The sequence below is a fragment of the Onychostruthus taczanowskii genome, unplaced genomic scaffold (genome assembly GCF_017590055.1).
Source record: "Onychostruthus taczanowskii isolate IOZ18803 unplaced genomic scaffold, ASM1759005v1 scaffold60, whole genome shotgun sequence".
NCBI classification, from domain to species: domain Eukaryota; kingdom Metazoa; phylum Chordata; class Aves; order Passeriformes; family Passeridae; genus Onychostruthus; species Onychostruthus taczanowskii.
The window spans coordinates 898,773-911,463 of NW_024503680.1; the positions used below are offsets into that span (position 1 = coordinate 898,773).

The window sequence follows — 12,691 nt, forward strand, 5'->3', positions numbered from 1 at the left end:
CTGGACTTGCTGACAAAAAGAAGCTGGTTCCAGAGAGTCCTGCTGCTGCCACCTTGGCATTGACCTCTGTGGTCTCCACCATTGCTTGGCTCCAATCCAACCTCCTCTTCACCAAAATACTGCAGGGAACAGGGAGGTGCTCGGAGAGGGAAGAACAGAAATTGGCAGAGGAGAGTGAATCCAGAGACTTCTCTGGAGAGGCTCCAGGTTTACCACCCCCAGGAAATGCCCCTGAGGGAGGGCAGCCACCAGGGCTGCTGTCACCTGCTCTTGAGCAGGTCTGGCCTGGTGGCCCTGTGGAAGCAGAGGAGGGGCTGTGGGTGGCACAGGCTGGCACCGGGCTGTCCGTGCCAGGGGAAAATCCTCCTCGGGAATTAGCAGAGCTTGCTCCAATCTAGAGCTCGATTTCTTCTAATTTCTGTCAAATCAGGCAGCCCTTTTAAACCTTGCTGGGGAACACTGCTTGAGATCTGCTAATGGAAAATCTCCCACCGAGGCACGGGATTCTGGAGCTGGGACCTGGAGCTGGGGTGGATTCCTCTGACAGGTACCCATTGGATGCTAATGGCTGAATTAGCATTTCACTCTGCAGCAAAGTCGGAGCTATCTCTACAGGAACAGCTGCTAAACTATTTGCAAAGTTCAAAGAGGATGTATTCATTTTTTTTTTTTTTCCTTGAGTCACATTCTTCAGATTCCCGTGTAAACTCCTTAGGAAGGGCCACGCCAGCTGTTAAAGAATGAAGATTACAACGTCCTGCTAACGCAGCGCTGGGGATATTTAAGGTATTGTTATTTATTCCTATTCTACAGCCACCCTGGAAGGGGTTAAAATGGGGAAGAAAATGGTGCTTTGCCGAACAGGTGTCCTTGAGCAGTACCCAAGGACACAGAGATTGCTAATCCTGTATTCCACAGCATGATCAAATCACCAGGCAACAGATATAAATAAAAAAAGGCAGGAAATAAGGAAATTTAGATACAAGTGTGTCAGAGGGAAAATGAAGATTCATTGTGAAGAGGCTGAGAAGAGAAGAAGAAGAAGGAACAAAATGACAAAGCCACAAATGATAAACCAGTAAGAACAAAAGAAAGGGGGGAGAAAAAAGCCTCTCTGTGAAATGCATGTCTGTGACAGCAGCAGCCAAATCAAAGATGCTGCTAGATTATATGGTTTCTTGCATAATATGCATTCTGGTTCTCTCTCTGTGTTTGTCTTTCAGCTGCTGCACAGGGAAAAAAAAAACAACCCATATCTGAAATGGGACGTGAGCAACCTTTATTTTCCTTGTTTCATCAGGAGGAGAAAGCAAATTTGCTTTGTGGGAGCAGCAGCACCTGCTCAATGGCAAATAAATAGCTCCAGCTTTGATATTACAGTGCATATAATCATTAGCAGCACAAATGGCAGAGGATTAACCCCCTGTGCGCTGGCCAGGACTACCTGGCAAAGGGCTGGCACGTTGCTGCTGCCAGCAGAAATGCTGCAGGAGGTGTCTGTGGAGAGGGACTGGGGCTCTGGAGGGGGCACAGGACCACCCTGCCCTGCCTGGCATGGCTACAAGCCACCAGCACTGGGCTTCCCTCAGCCCTTTGGCCCTGGCACAGGGGCCACCCCAGCTCTGTGCCCTCCCTGTGTGCAGGATGGAGCTGGGGGATGGATGGACTTGGGGCAGGCACAGCAGGAATGTGTCAGGGGCTTCCCACACGTGGGGGAATCACAAAATGCCCTGGGTTTATGGACCAGCTCTCCTGGAACCCCCTCCCTGCTGCTTTCCCACAAGGTGGGAACCAAAACACCCCAGGACTGGGCCCCTGCTGGGCCCACTGGAGGGATAAGGTTTGCAAAGCTCCTCTGAAAAGAAGGTCCAGGGAGGTAAAGAACTGCTTCAGAACACCTTGGGGCTGGCTCTGCACCTCTGGGGATCCAGGTGTGGGGTCAGCTCCATTGCAGATCCTACATCCACCTCACATACACCCCTTCTCAAGCCAGGAAGAGGGGAACTGTTCTCTAACTAAAACTTTGGTCAAAATTTAGCCAAAATACCCAGATTTGGCTCTTGCTTGCCTTCTGTGCCACCTCTGCTTTTCCCCAGGTTGCTTTCTGCAGTGAGGACATGAAGCCACTGTTGTCCACAAAGCTAAAAGCAGAGTCCTTGATGAAACACTTCCCTTCTCCAGCTTTTCCACCCCTTCCCAGAGCACAATCCTGCCTGCTGATGGGCTGGTGCAGCCATGTGGCAGGCTGGACTCCCAGGCTGCAGCAGGATTTTGCCAGTGATGCTGGCTTTGCTGCTTGGACACCATCCCCTCTCCAGATGTGCCAGGAGAGCCCTGGGCATGCCTACTTGCCTTCGTCACAGGGAATGTGTGCACCACATCCTGCAGGAAACACCTACAGGACAGCCCAGGCACTTGTTTTCACTTATTAAAGGCATTTAAAATTGTTCTTTTCCTTTTCCCCTTTCCATCGCATTGCCTCATGAATCTAAAAAAAGCTTCACCAGGGATGTTGGCAGAGGAAAGCAAACAGGGGCTAAATAAACTCTCCTCCAGCCAGACACTTCCAGAGTGAACGTGCCACATCACACAAACCAGCCACAGGCTCCCAGAGCCAAAGAGAAATCGTGTCCCTGCAGCCAGAGTCCCGGGCAGGGAGGTAACTGTTGTGGGAGAGGAGTATCCAGCTGGAGACAAAGCCAGGAAGTTAATATTTAAGCATTCAGACAAGGAACAAATGACTTAATTAAATCAATTACAGAGGGAGAAATGGAGCCACTTAGACAGCGTGTGTAAAGAGAGGGGAGGCTGCTGCGAGCTCATGAAAGAGCAGGAGGAGGGAGAGTTAGCAGGGAAGATAAACGGGCTGGTTTAATCCCTGCTGTTAATTAAGAGCTGAGCGTTTGCACTGCGCTGAGTCAGGGTCGTGCCTCCACTCGGAGCCAGGCTCGGTGCCCGAGCTGTGGTGATGTTTGGAGCCAGGTGCAGTAAAGGAGGGGCAGGCTGAGATGCTGGGGGATGCAGGCAGGAGAAAGAGGTGACACAAAGCTTTTCCACACTCCTGAACCTCCCACAACCTGAAGCAACAGCAAAACCCAAGCCCCTATCCTGCAGCTTCCCAGGGCTGGGGTCACCCTCCTGACCTTCCTCCTCTCTTCAGATGAGGAATTTCTGCCTGCATGATCCTACAGTGATCCACCCAAAGAGGAGAAAAGGGAGCAGCAAAAGAGCTTTCATCACTGAAGATCCTCTGCTCTTACTCCTGACTCAGTGTGGGGTGGAAATCAAGGCTCTATCCCAGCAGAACTTCCAGTTAAAAGGGTTTTTCCCTCCCTGCTGCTCTCTCCCCAGATGAAGCTGCTCCCAGTGCTGGCCATGGACACCCAGCTGGAGCTGTGGCCAGGCTCCAGGAGAAGTGCTCCCAGCTAAAGCCTGTTTGGGTGCAGGACACATCACACAGCGTGTCAGATCTCACTCTGCCTGATCAACAGCCATCCTTGCTCTGGGAAGAGTTCCCTGGGGTTCCCTCCATAGGCAAGGAGCAATTACAGGCTTTTGTAACTGACTCAGCAGCAGCCACAGAGGGAAAGCAGAACCTGGAAATCTCCACCTGAAGCAAAGTGGCTGACAGCTTTGGGGCAGCAAGGTTTCCTCTGTGAGGCCACTTCAGAAATCTCCTTCTGAAGCTTTTAAAGTCTGAATGCTGGGTTTGAAGCCAGCAGCACAGGGAGTTAATAGTGTTTAGCCTGTTGGCTGTCACTCCTTGTACATCAATAAGCAAATACAAACCCATCTCCCATCTCAAGCTGTAAAACCCCACGTCAGGGAAAGGCCACTGAGGGCTGTGCAGAGTATGAACTTATCAAGAATAATTAGTTGTCATAAAAATTTGCTCTTCCACACGCAACAACAGCAATTTTGCACAGTGGGCACTTCAGCACTGCTCCTAAAAATGGCTTTTTAGCTGCACTTCAGCCTGTGGAAGCCCCTGGCCATGCTCTGAACACTCCTGCACTGTGGAAATACACATTTCAGCAGCTGAAAGACAAAAATAAATAACTCAGTAACTCACTTGCTTTTGTTCTTCTCCCAGGCTGTCCCACATCGATGCCACGATTTTCGACACGTCCCCAAAGGTGGCATTGGGGTTTTGCCCTTTGATGGCTGCTTGTGTGTCCCTGAAAAACAGGGCATAGGCTGACACGGGCTTCTGGGGCTCATTGGGGTCCTTCTTCTTCTTCTTCTTTTGGCTTTTGGGCTTTTTACCCAGGTCTGTTGAGGGTCTTTTCTCTCCAGTAGCCTGCAAAACCAAGAGATGAAGCTTAACTAAGGTCTGATGCCAGCCCCTGCTACAGCTACTGAGCCAAGGAGATGAGAGAGGGAAAGGGAAAGGAGATGTCCCAGCATGGAGAGGGGGGCAACAGCCCTGGGGGTCTCTTTGTCCCCCGGGAGCCTCTTGGATCATTGCACAGACTGCTGGTGGGTGTCTGAGCCTGCTTTGGTGTCTCTTCTCAGACCAGCTCCTAGCTTGGGTTCATCCCTTTGCCCCTGCTCCAAATCTGGAGCTTTCCAGTCCTCAGTCACTCTCCTTCCCCACCCTCCTCCACAGCTCACTCACTCCTTGATCCTTTTCTGGAAGCTCTCCACAGGCCTTGCTTCCCAGCTAGATTGCTTTAGCAGTCCATGAATTTTCCAAACTTGGCTTCCACGTGGTTTCTGATTTCCACCTCACTAAGCCCCCTTTGCATCTGCTCCTGACTTCCCTCATCTCCCCATTCCAGGAGGGTCTGAGCACTGACCAAGCAACATCAGCATCGCATCACATCAAACATCACACCAGAGCCATCCAAAATCTGCTCCATCCTGCTAACATATCCAGAAAACTATCCAGGAATTGAACTATTTTAATCACACCAATTAAATGCTTTGCCTGTGCTGTTCACTCCTCCAGCTGATCTGGGCACAGCTGGTGACCAGGAATGGCTGTGTCACACTCAGTGCCAGGGGCTGTTTGAGCTCAGGGCAGCAGGGCACAGGGAACAGGAGCTGGCCTTTGTGGCTGCTCAGCAAGGGATGCTGCCATGGGCTGGGGAGTGAAACAGCAAGGCTGGAAATGGGGATGCTTCCACTGAAGGCAGCATGGAAAGAAGATCCTGTATCAGTCTCCCTTGGCATGCCCTATGCAGGAGAAGTTTCTTCCCCAGAGGTGCTGGCACTGCCCAGGCTCCCCAGGGAATGGGCACGGCCCCGAGGCTGCCAGAGCTCCAGGAGTGCTGGGACAGCGCTGCCAGGGGTGCCCAGGGTGGGGTTGTTGGGGGGTCTGGGCAGGGCTGGGGCTGGGCTGGTGATCCTGGGGGTCCAGCTCAGGATATTCCATGATTCTGTGAATGCAGGAGACCACAGAAGCCTCCATGGGAGGATGTGCAAAGGAAAAGACCCCTGGAAAACACTTGGTTACCCGTCAAAGCTCTCAATGCATTAACTGTGGCCAGTGGAAGCTTGCACTACAGGGAAGCACCATTACCCTTATTTCATAGGGAAGGAAAACCTAAATACACCAGATGGCAGAGAATGAAAGCACTGCTGGATCGCTGCATCCTTGAGGGCAAACAGGACACCAGCCCCTCCACCTGTAGCCCTGAGCTCAAGGCACTACCATCAGCTACACAGGTTGTTGAATTACTTCGAAAGACACAGCTCTAAGCATCAAGATCTTGTGAAAACAATGCCTCCAGCTGAGCTGGGGACAAATAGCCCCTTCTCCTGATGGATTGGTCAATTTGAGCATGTGCTTGTCCATTTTGGTCAATTTGAGCATGTGCCATTGATCAATTTGAGCATGTGCTTGGCAGTGCCAGGATTTAAGAGGCTTCCCTTCAGCTGGCAGAGGCCAGGCATGGGGAGGAAAAGGGCAACAGCGTTCCTGCTCTCCACTCTGTAGCTCTTGAGTGATCATTAATTTCAGTATCAGCGCAGTGACATTTGTCAAACAGACAGTGACCATTAGTGAATGAGCAGAGAGACCACAAAAATTGCATTTAATTTAAAATTGCCCAATTGGGCTTGAATGGGAGGCCTGGAGGTGAAAGGCCAGCTTATTACGAGGGCTAAAAAAAAAGCATGACAGGGCTTCAGCCCATTAGGGGGTGAGATGGTATTTTAACTAACTGTGATCCCATTTGACTCAGTGGAGTGCTGTGGGGAACCTGCTCCCACTCAGCCACTGACCAAGCCAAGGAGCTGGAACAGCAGCAGCACAACCCCAGCTGCATTTACAGCTCAGGCTGCACCAAAGAGCACACAGGATTTAGGGAAAACAGCAGCAGGGAGCAGAGCAGGATTTGGTATTCATGGGGTTTTCCAGGTTTGAAACACGTGGGATGAGACAACAGCCTGGGCTTGGACCTCAGGAGAGTTTTGACCAACCCAAACCACGCTCATGGCTAAAGTCAACCCCCAGTGCCTCACTGCCCCAGAGCATCTGCAGCCCCAGAGGTCACCCCCATGGTCAAAGGGACCAGGGCTGGGCAGGGGGATGAAGAGCACGGCCACCTGCCCATGGTGGCCACTGGCATTGGACCTGCCCTGGAGAGGCAGCAGAAGGTCTGTTTGGTGGCAGATGTGGACTGGGGCAATGATGTGATCCCAGAAACTTGGTGCCTTCTTAGATGTTGAACCCAGGAAGAGCTGAAACCTCATGGACACTGTGATTTTAATAACTATGGAGAGTGGCCACTAATCCAGCTGGAGTTTGGGCTGTACCCACCTGTCCCTCCCATTCATGTGCACCCACCCCCAAGCTATGAAGCAGGTAAATATACCAGTGAGGCTCAGAGACCTCTGAAATTCAAAAGCTCCCTGGCTCAGGGGACCTGAAGGACCTGCTGGCATCAGACTCATTTCTTTAACCTGTGACCTTCTGGCTCACAAGATTAATTTCTGCTTGTTAGATGTTGTTTTGATGACTTGTTGCAGAAAAGCCCTCAATGGTCATGTGAAAAAGTGACTGATGGGTGAAGGCAGCAGCTGTGCAGACAGACAAAGCAAACAGAAACCTGCAGGCCACAGCGTGGGTCTGCTGCTTGCCTCACACTCAGCATCTCCTCCTCCCTCAAACATCACTCCCACCTGCCTGGGGGGTTACAGGGCAGAACAGTGAGAGGGATTGCCTTAAGGATTAGGAAAAATTCTAACCTCTGCAAGCTGTCATCATCTAGACATCTCCAAATTTCCTACCCCATGGGCACCACTGGCTCAAGAAAGCAGAGATCCAACCCCAAAGCTGTGTCTTGCTCAGGGACTCCTGGGTGGCTGACAGGAAATCTGGGTGATGCTGGTGCAGGCAGAGAGACAGAAGCTGGTGTGTCACTAAACTGAAACTCATTTCCTCCTGACATGAGATTTCAGCTCCCAGGTGCACAAAGCCTGGAGCTTTGTGACACAGGCTTTGGGAGATGGCAGGCTGCGGGATCCAGCAGCACAACCCCTCCCACAGAGTTCGCTGAACATGGAATCTCAGAGTTTGAAAAATTCCATTTGTTTTAACCTCTTGTATCCCTTCTTTTTGCAGTTTTATCCACTGAAGCTGTTTCCACCCACATGAGCACTCTGCTTTGAAATGCCCCAATCTGAAGTGAAATCTGCCAATGTATGAAAAACTACAGGATTGATGGAAATCCATTTTCCTGGATTTCCATGAAGAGGGAAAGGTGTTTTGCTCAGTCCTATAATTTTCCTAGTTTTCCAGCCCATGCACTGTTTGCTGCTCTGGTTATACATTCAAACCCTGTCACAACAGTCTGTTTGGGTGGGACAAGGTTACAATACCAGTGCCTTCAGGAGAAGGTTTTCCCTGGAAGGCTTTAATCAAAGTCCCCAGGGAGCCCAGCAATTCACCTGCAGGCACAGAAGCACTGTGATTGCAGTTTGCCCTCAGTAAATAACAGCCACAGACTCCTGGCATGTGGCACATGTTGTTTGGCTTTGCTGGTGCACTTGGAGAGAGATGGACAACAACCAAGGTGTGCCCAAACCCCCAGGAATTCCTTGGGTTTGTTGGTGCCACACTCAGCAGCAGTTGTGTTGGCTGTAGAGATCATTTGGGACACTGCTGACTACTGAAAACACCACTTCAGTGAACTAAAAAGCAGAAGATTCTTTGAATTCCTGTTTGTTTTCATTAGCAAGCCATGTCCAATGAGCTCAGTTAAATCCCACCATGAGTTATTTTCCTTCCCTGTTTCAGTCTCCTCTACCTACCACCAGAAATCTAATTTAGCTCCAAGCATTTGCAGACTCTTAGCCCTGAAGCTGCTTTGCTCACTGTAATCATCATCCCTGGAAATCCTGTGGCCTGATGGAATTGGTAGAACGTGGGGGCAGGAGAACAGCTCTGTCCTCCAAACCTGCTGTGTGAGAGCCAGCCTGCCATACTGGACCCCACCCTAGGCTGGGAACAGTGCCCTCATCCTTGGGAAAGTCTCCCACTATAAATGCCAAAACAAGACCAGCAGTCTGTGGTTTTATTTAGCACAATTCACCCCTCTCTGAAAAGCACCAAGCGCCGCGCCACCGCGCGTACCTTGTAATGCGACTCGGTCTCCTCTTCCTGCGTGGAGCTGGAGGGAGATGGGGTGGCAGACTTGCTTCCCGGGGGCGAGGGGGAGCCGTGGGTGACCCCGCTCCGGATGCCCATCTGGGAGATGAGCTGGGACTGGCTGAGGGCACCCATGGGGCCGCCCAGCATGCCGGGCCGGTTGAGCAGCGGCACTTGGCGGTTGGACTCGTAGGACGCGGCGTCCGAGTGCACCATCTCCTGGATCTGAGGGAGGGCGAGATCACTTGTCACTACAAAATTCATTCGTTCATTCATTAGTTCGTTCATTCATTCATTCATTTGCCATACTGCCAGACCACTTTAAGGCTGATTTATTGTTTAAATTGCTCCACATGGCTGGGAAAGTCTTCCTTGAGCTCGCTTCCAAACGAGGCGAGAGCTGAGCACTGTGCACTCGTTGCTGTGCCCATGAGCCTGACAGAGAGTACTAAATCAGCTTTGTGTGTGTGGCTGTGTGCCCAGAAGGTGCCCCTCACTGCCTCAGGGACTGCTGGTGGCTGCCACCTATCAGGGATCTGAAAGAAAGGTTCACAAACAAGTGATTTATGGCAAAATGACCAGGAGAAGGGAAGCTCCTCCAAGCCCCGTCCAGCCTGGCCTTGGACACTTCCAGGGATCCAGGGGCAGCCACAGCTTCTCTGGGCACCCTGTGCCAGAGGCCTTCCCCACCTTCTCTAATATCCCATCTAAACCTACCTTCCTATAAATTAAAATCATTCCTCCTTGTCCTGTCCCTCCATCCCTTGTCCCTTCATCCCTCTCCAGCTCTCCTGGAGCCCCTTTATGCACTGGAAGGGAATCCAATGCTTCCCCAGAGCCTTCTCTTCTCCAGGTGAACACCCCCAGCTCTCCCAGCCTGAGGGGCTCCAGAGCAGAGGGGATCCAGCTTTTGGAACATTTTCATGGCCTCCTCTGGACTCATTCCAGCAGCTCCAGCCCCACTACACCAAGAAGCAAATAAGAGATGAGATGAGATGAGATGAGGTGAGATGAGATGAGATGAGATGAGATGAGATGAGATGAGATGAGATGAGATAGTATGAGGACAAACCCTGCTGTCTTCTGCATCAAGACCCCATTCCCATTTTGAATCATTTTCCCCAAAACCCCATTTTCCCACAGCATCCATCCTTGCTGATCTAGTACAGCTTGGCTCCTGCACAGCCTCATCCAGCCATGGAGTGGGAGGGAGGCAAACCCTACCTGAAACACTTGTCAGACTTTTCCCCTTTTACCTTAATCTGATTAATGCTAACATGAGTTTGAAGACCTGAGCTCCTGATCAGCCCACAGAGGTGCAATCCCTCATTACCAGGGGAGATTCACCAACTCCATCAGCAGCACACACAGAAGGAGACCTAGGGAAGACCTGTGAGGCCTCCAAAGGCTTCAGAGGACATAAATCCAAACACAAACCCAGATTTCCTGCTGCAGGTCAGGAATCAAGAGCTTTACACCACACCTTGACACAGGCAGAATGTTCTGCTCTCCTTTGGACTCTCCAGCAGAAGAGAAGCAGTGTCAGCAGAACAGCTTTCCCTGGATCTGCCCTCTTCCTGTATTAATTGTGAAATGAAGGGATTGAACTCACAGGAATTAAATACATTCCTGCATTTCAAAAGCAGGAGTCTGACTGAGGCTGACTTAGGGGTCACACTGAAGTGCTGCCCTTGGCTTTGGGGATGTCAAGGAGGCAGCAGGGCTGGCTTTGCTTAGAGGCAAAGGGGCACAGAGCTTAACTATGCTTTGGTTAGGGGCATAGAGATTAACTATGGCAAATTTTGTGTGCCCTTAAAACTTTATAATGTGTCCTTAAAACCTTATTGTGTGTCTTACTGCAGAGCTCTGGCTGTCCTGGTAATAAAGACATCAAGATGAGCACCCATGGAGACAGACACCAGGCTTGGGCAGCACAGGAGGCACCAGAGATGCAATTTTTGCTTTTAAACTGAATTTGTAAAAGTCATGGGGATGGCCTGGGTGAGACAGGCAGTGACAGGGAGTGTGCAAGGTGGGGACACAGCTCCCATCTTCTGAGCAGCCAGCCATTCCCAAACTCCAGCCAAAAAACGTACATTTGTCTTGGGTTTTGTCAGTTTAATCCAGACATTTCATGTTGGAGAAGATCTGCCAGCTGCTAAGGAAAAGAATAATTTATTGTCCTTATTTTAAATTTAAATGAAGGGAAAGTTTGGAAGACGGGTGTTGGAGAAATGGGGCAGGCTATGAGATATGGCTTAAAAATTTCTAAAATTTAAGACAGCTTGCTCACGTTTCAGCCACAGTAGTCTCCTGAGGAAATACTGTATTAAGACAATTTTTTTGAAACTTTTATTATGTGGCCAATGGACCACAACGGCTCCATTTATCCATTAAATAAGTAATCACGCATTTTTCTTTACAGTGCATGTTATTTATGCATCAGAGCAGAGCAAGTCCAGGAGTGCAATTATGGATATGGGCCACATGCTGTAAATGCCTCTGAAAATTTGTAGAAAAAACCAGGAACCTGAGCCTGGCTCAGAGAGCCTCCAGAAGCCCCATGTTCTCAGCAGCCCGATCACAGCACCTTTCAAGTAGCAGAGACCCAGCATTTTTCCTGGGACATCCTTCTCCAAGAATACCTTAGACCAACTGCCTCCTCCCAACTTCTTTACATCATTGAAGGGACCCCGTAAGGATGGGGACAGACACTTAGTCAGGTGACAGGACAAGGGACAATGGTTTTAGACTAAAAGAGGGTTGATTTAGGTTAGATATAAGGTAGAAGTTTTTTACAATGGAGGTGGTAAAACACTAGCACAGATTTTCCAGAGAAGCTGGGGCTGCCCCTGGGTCCCTGGCAGTGTCCAAGGCCAGGCTGGACAGGGCTTGGAGCACCCTGGGACAGTGGAAGGTGTCCCTGCCATGGCAGGGGGTGGCACTGGATGGGCTTTGAGGTCCCTCCCAACCCAAAGCATTCTAAAATTGTATGATATAAAAGTGCTTTTAGTTTAAAATTTTATTTAGTTGAATCTCTCCCTCTCCCACATCTCCATCTCTTCTCCCCCAGTCCAGGAGGTTCTGCAGGACATGCACAGCTCCTCACATGCACCCTGCTGACCAGGAACTCCCCCCACCATTTGGCACTCACTGCATTTCTCTCCACTTCCCTTTACTTTTTTAAAAAATACAATTTTGGAAACAACACCAGGTTGCCACCTCCCAATCACTCCTGGTAATGGCTCCTAGTGTCCCCAGGAGTGGTGGAAAAGCCACTTGAGTTTTCTAGTCATGAAATATTTGGAGGGAAAATGATGGTGAGTTGTTTGTGTGCAGCAGTGGAGCTTCTTCAATAGGATTAAGGATGAGGATGGCTCTCACTCAAGGCAGGGAAAGGGTTTTCCTGCTTCTCACTGCAGGATCCTGCTGACACTGAGCTACTTCAGGAGCACCCAGAGCATGTGATACTCCCCAAAAAAGACCCAAGGAAAGAGAGACCTCCAGGAGCAGTATTTTGAGATGATTCCCAGCAGCAAACGGCCTAATTAGGCAAGGAAATTATGAATGAAACTGTGATCATGGCAAACCAAAGTGAAAGGAGGTAATGAATGCTGTGTGAAAGAAAACAACCTGCTCCTGTGGGATGCAGTCCCAGCCCTGGGCTCAGTGGGGCTGTCCCATGCCCTTCCCTGCCCCACAGAACCCGATGGAAACACAGCGGAATTAAATACCCCCATAAATGTGATCAGCTCCTTCCCAGGAGCAGAGGCTATGAGAGACAGCCCAGATCCCCTCTCCATCCCGGGAATTCAGCCCTTCAAGCTCACCACGAGGTGCTGCAAAAGGCCCAGGATGGGTTTGCAGCCTGTGCTGAAAAGATGTTTTGCTTCTCAGAGGAAACCCAGAGTGCAATGTGATGTAGTCATTGCTAAAGTAATTAAGTGCATCTTACTTAGCAGATTCCCAAAGGCTGTGCTAAGTCCAAGACAGCTTCTTTTTTTTCCACAATATTTCAATTCTTTTAATGAATATGCATATCAGGCCCATAAATGCTCCAGCTAATCCAGAGAAGGAGAGGACAGGCAGACAAAC

The 12,691-nt window shown here is 50.2% G+C and overlaps 1 protein-coding gene across 1 annotated transcript in view; it reads right to left on the reverse strand.

Annotated features, from left to right (window-relative positions):
• TOX2 (TOX high mobility group box family member 2) overlaps positions 1 to 12,691 on the reverse strand; it is a 153,996-nt gene that overhangs the window by 16,836 nt on the left and 124,469 nt on the right. Inside the window, exons 4-5 of the mRNA XM_041419295.1 lie at positions 8,582 to 8,821; positions 4,073 to 4,300 (exon numbers count right to left, since the gene is read on the reverse strand). Coding sequence (XP_041275229.1) covers positions 4,073 to 4,300; positions 8,582 to 8,821 — 468 coding nt within the window. The remainder of the gene's footprint in view (positions 1 to 4,072; positions 4,301 to 8,581; positions 8,822 to 12,691) is intronic.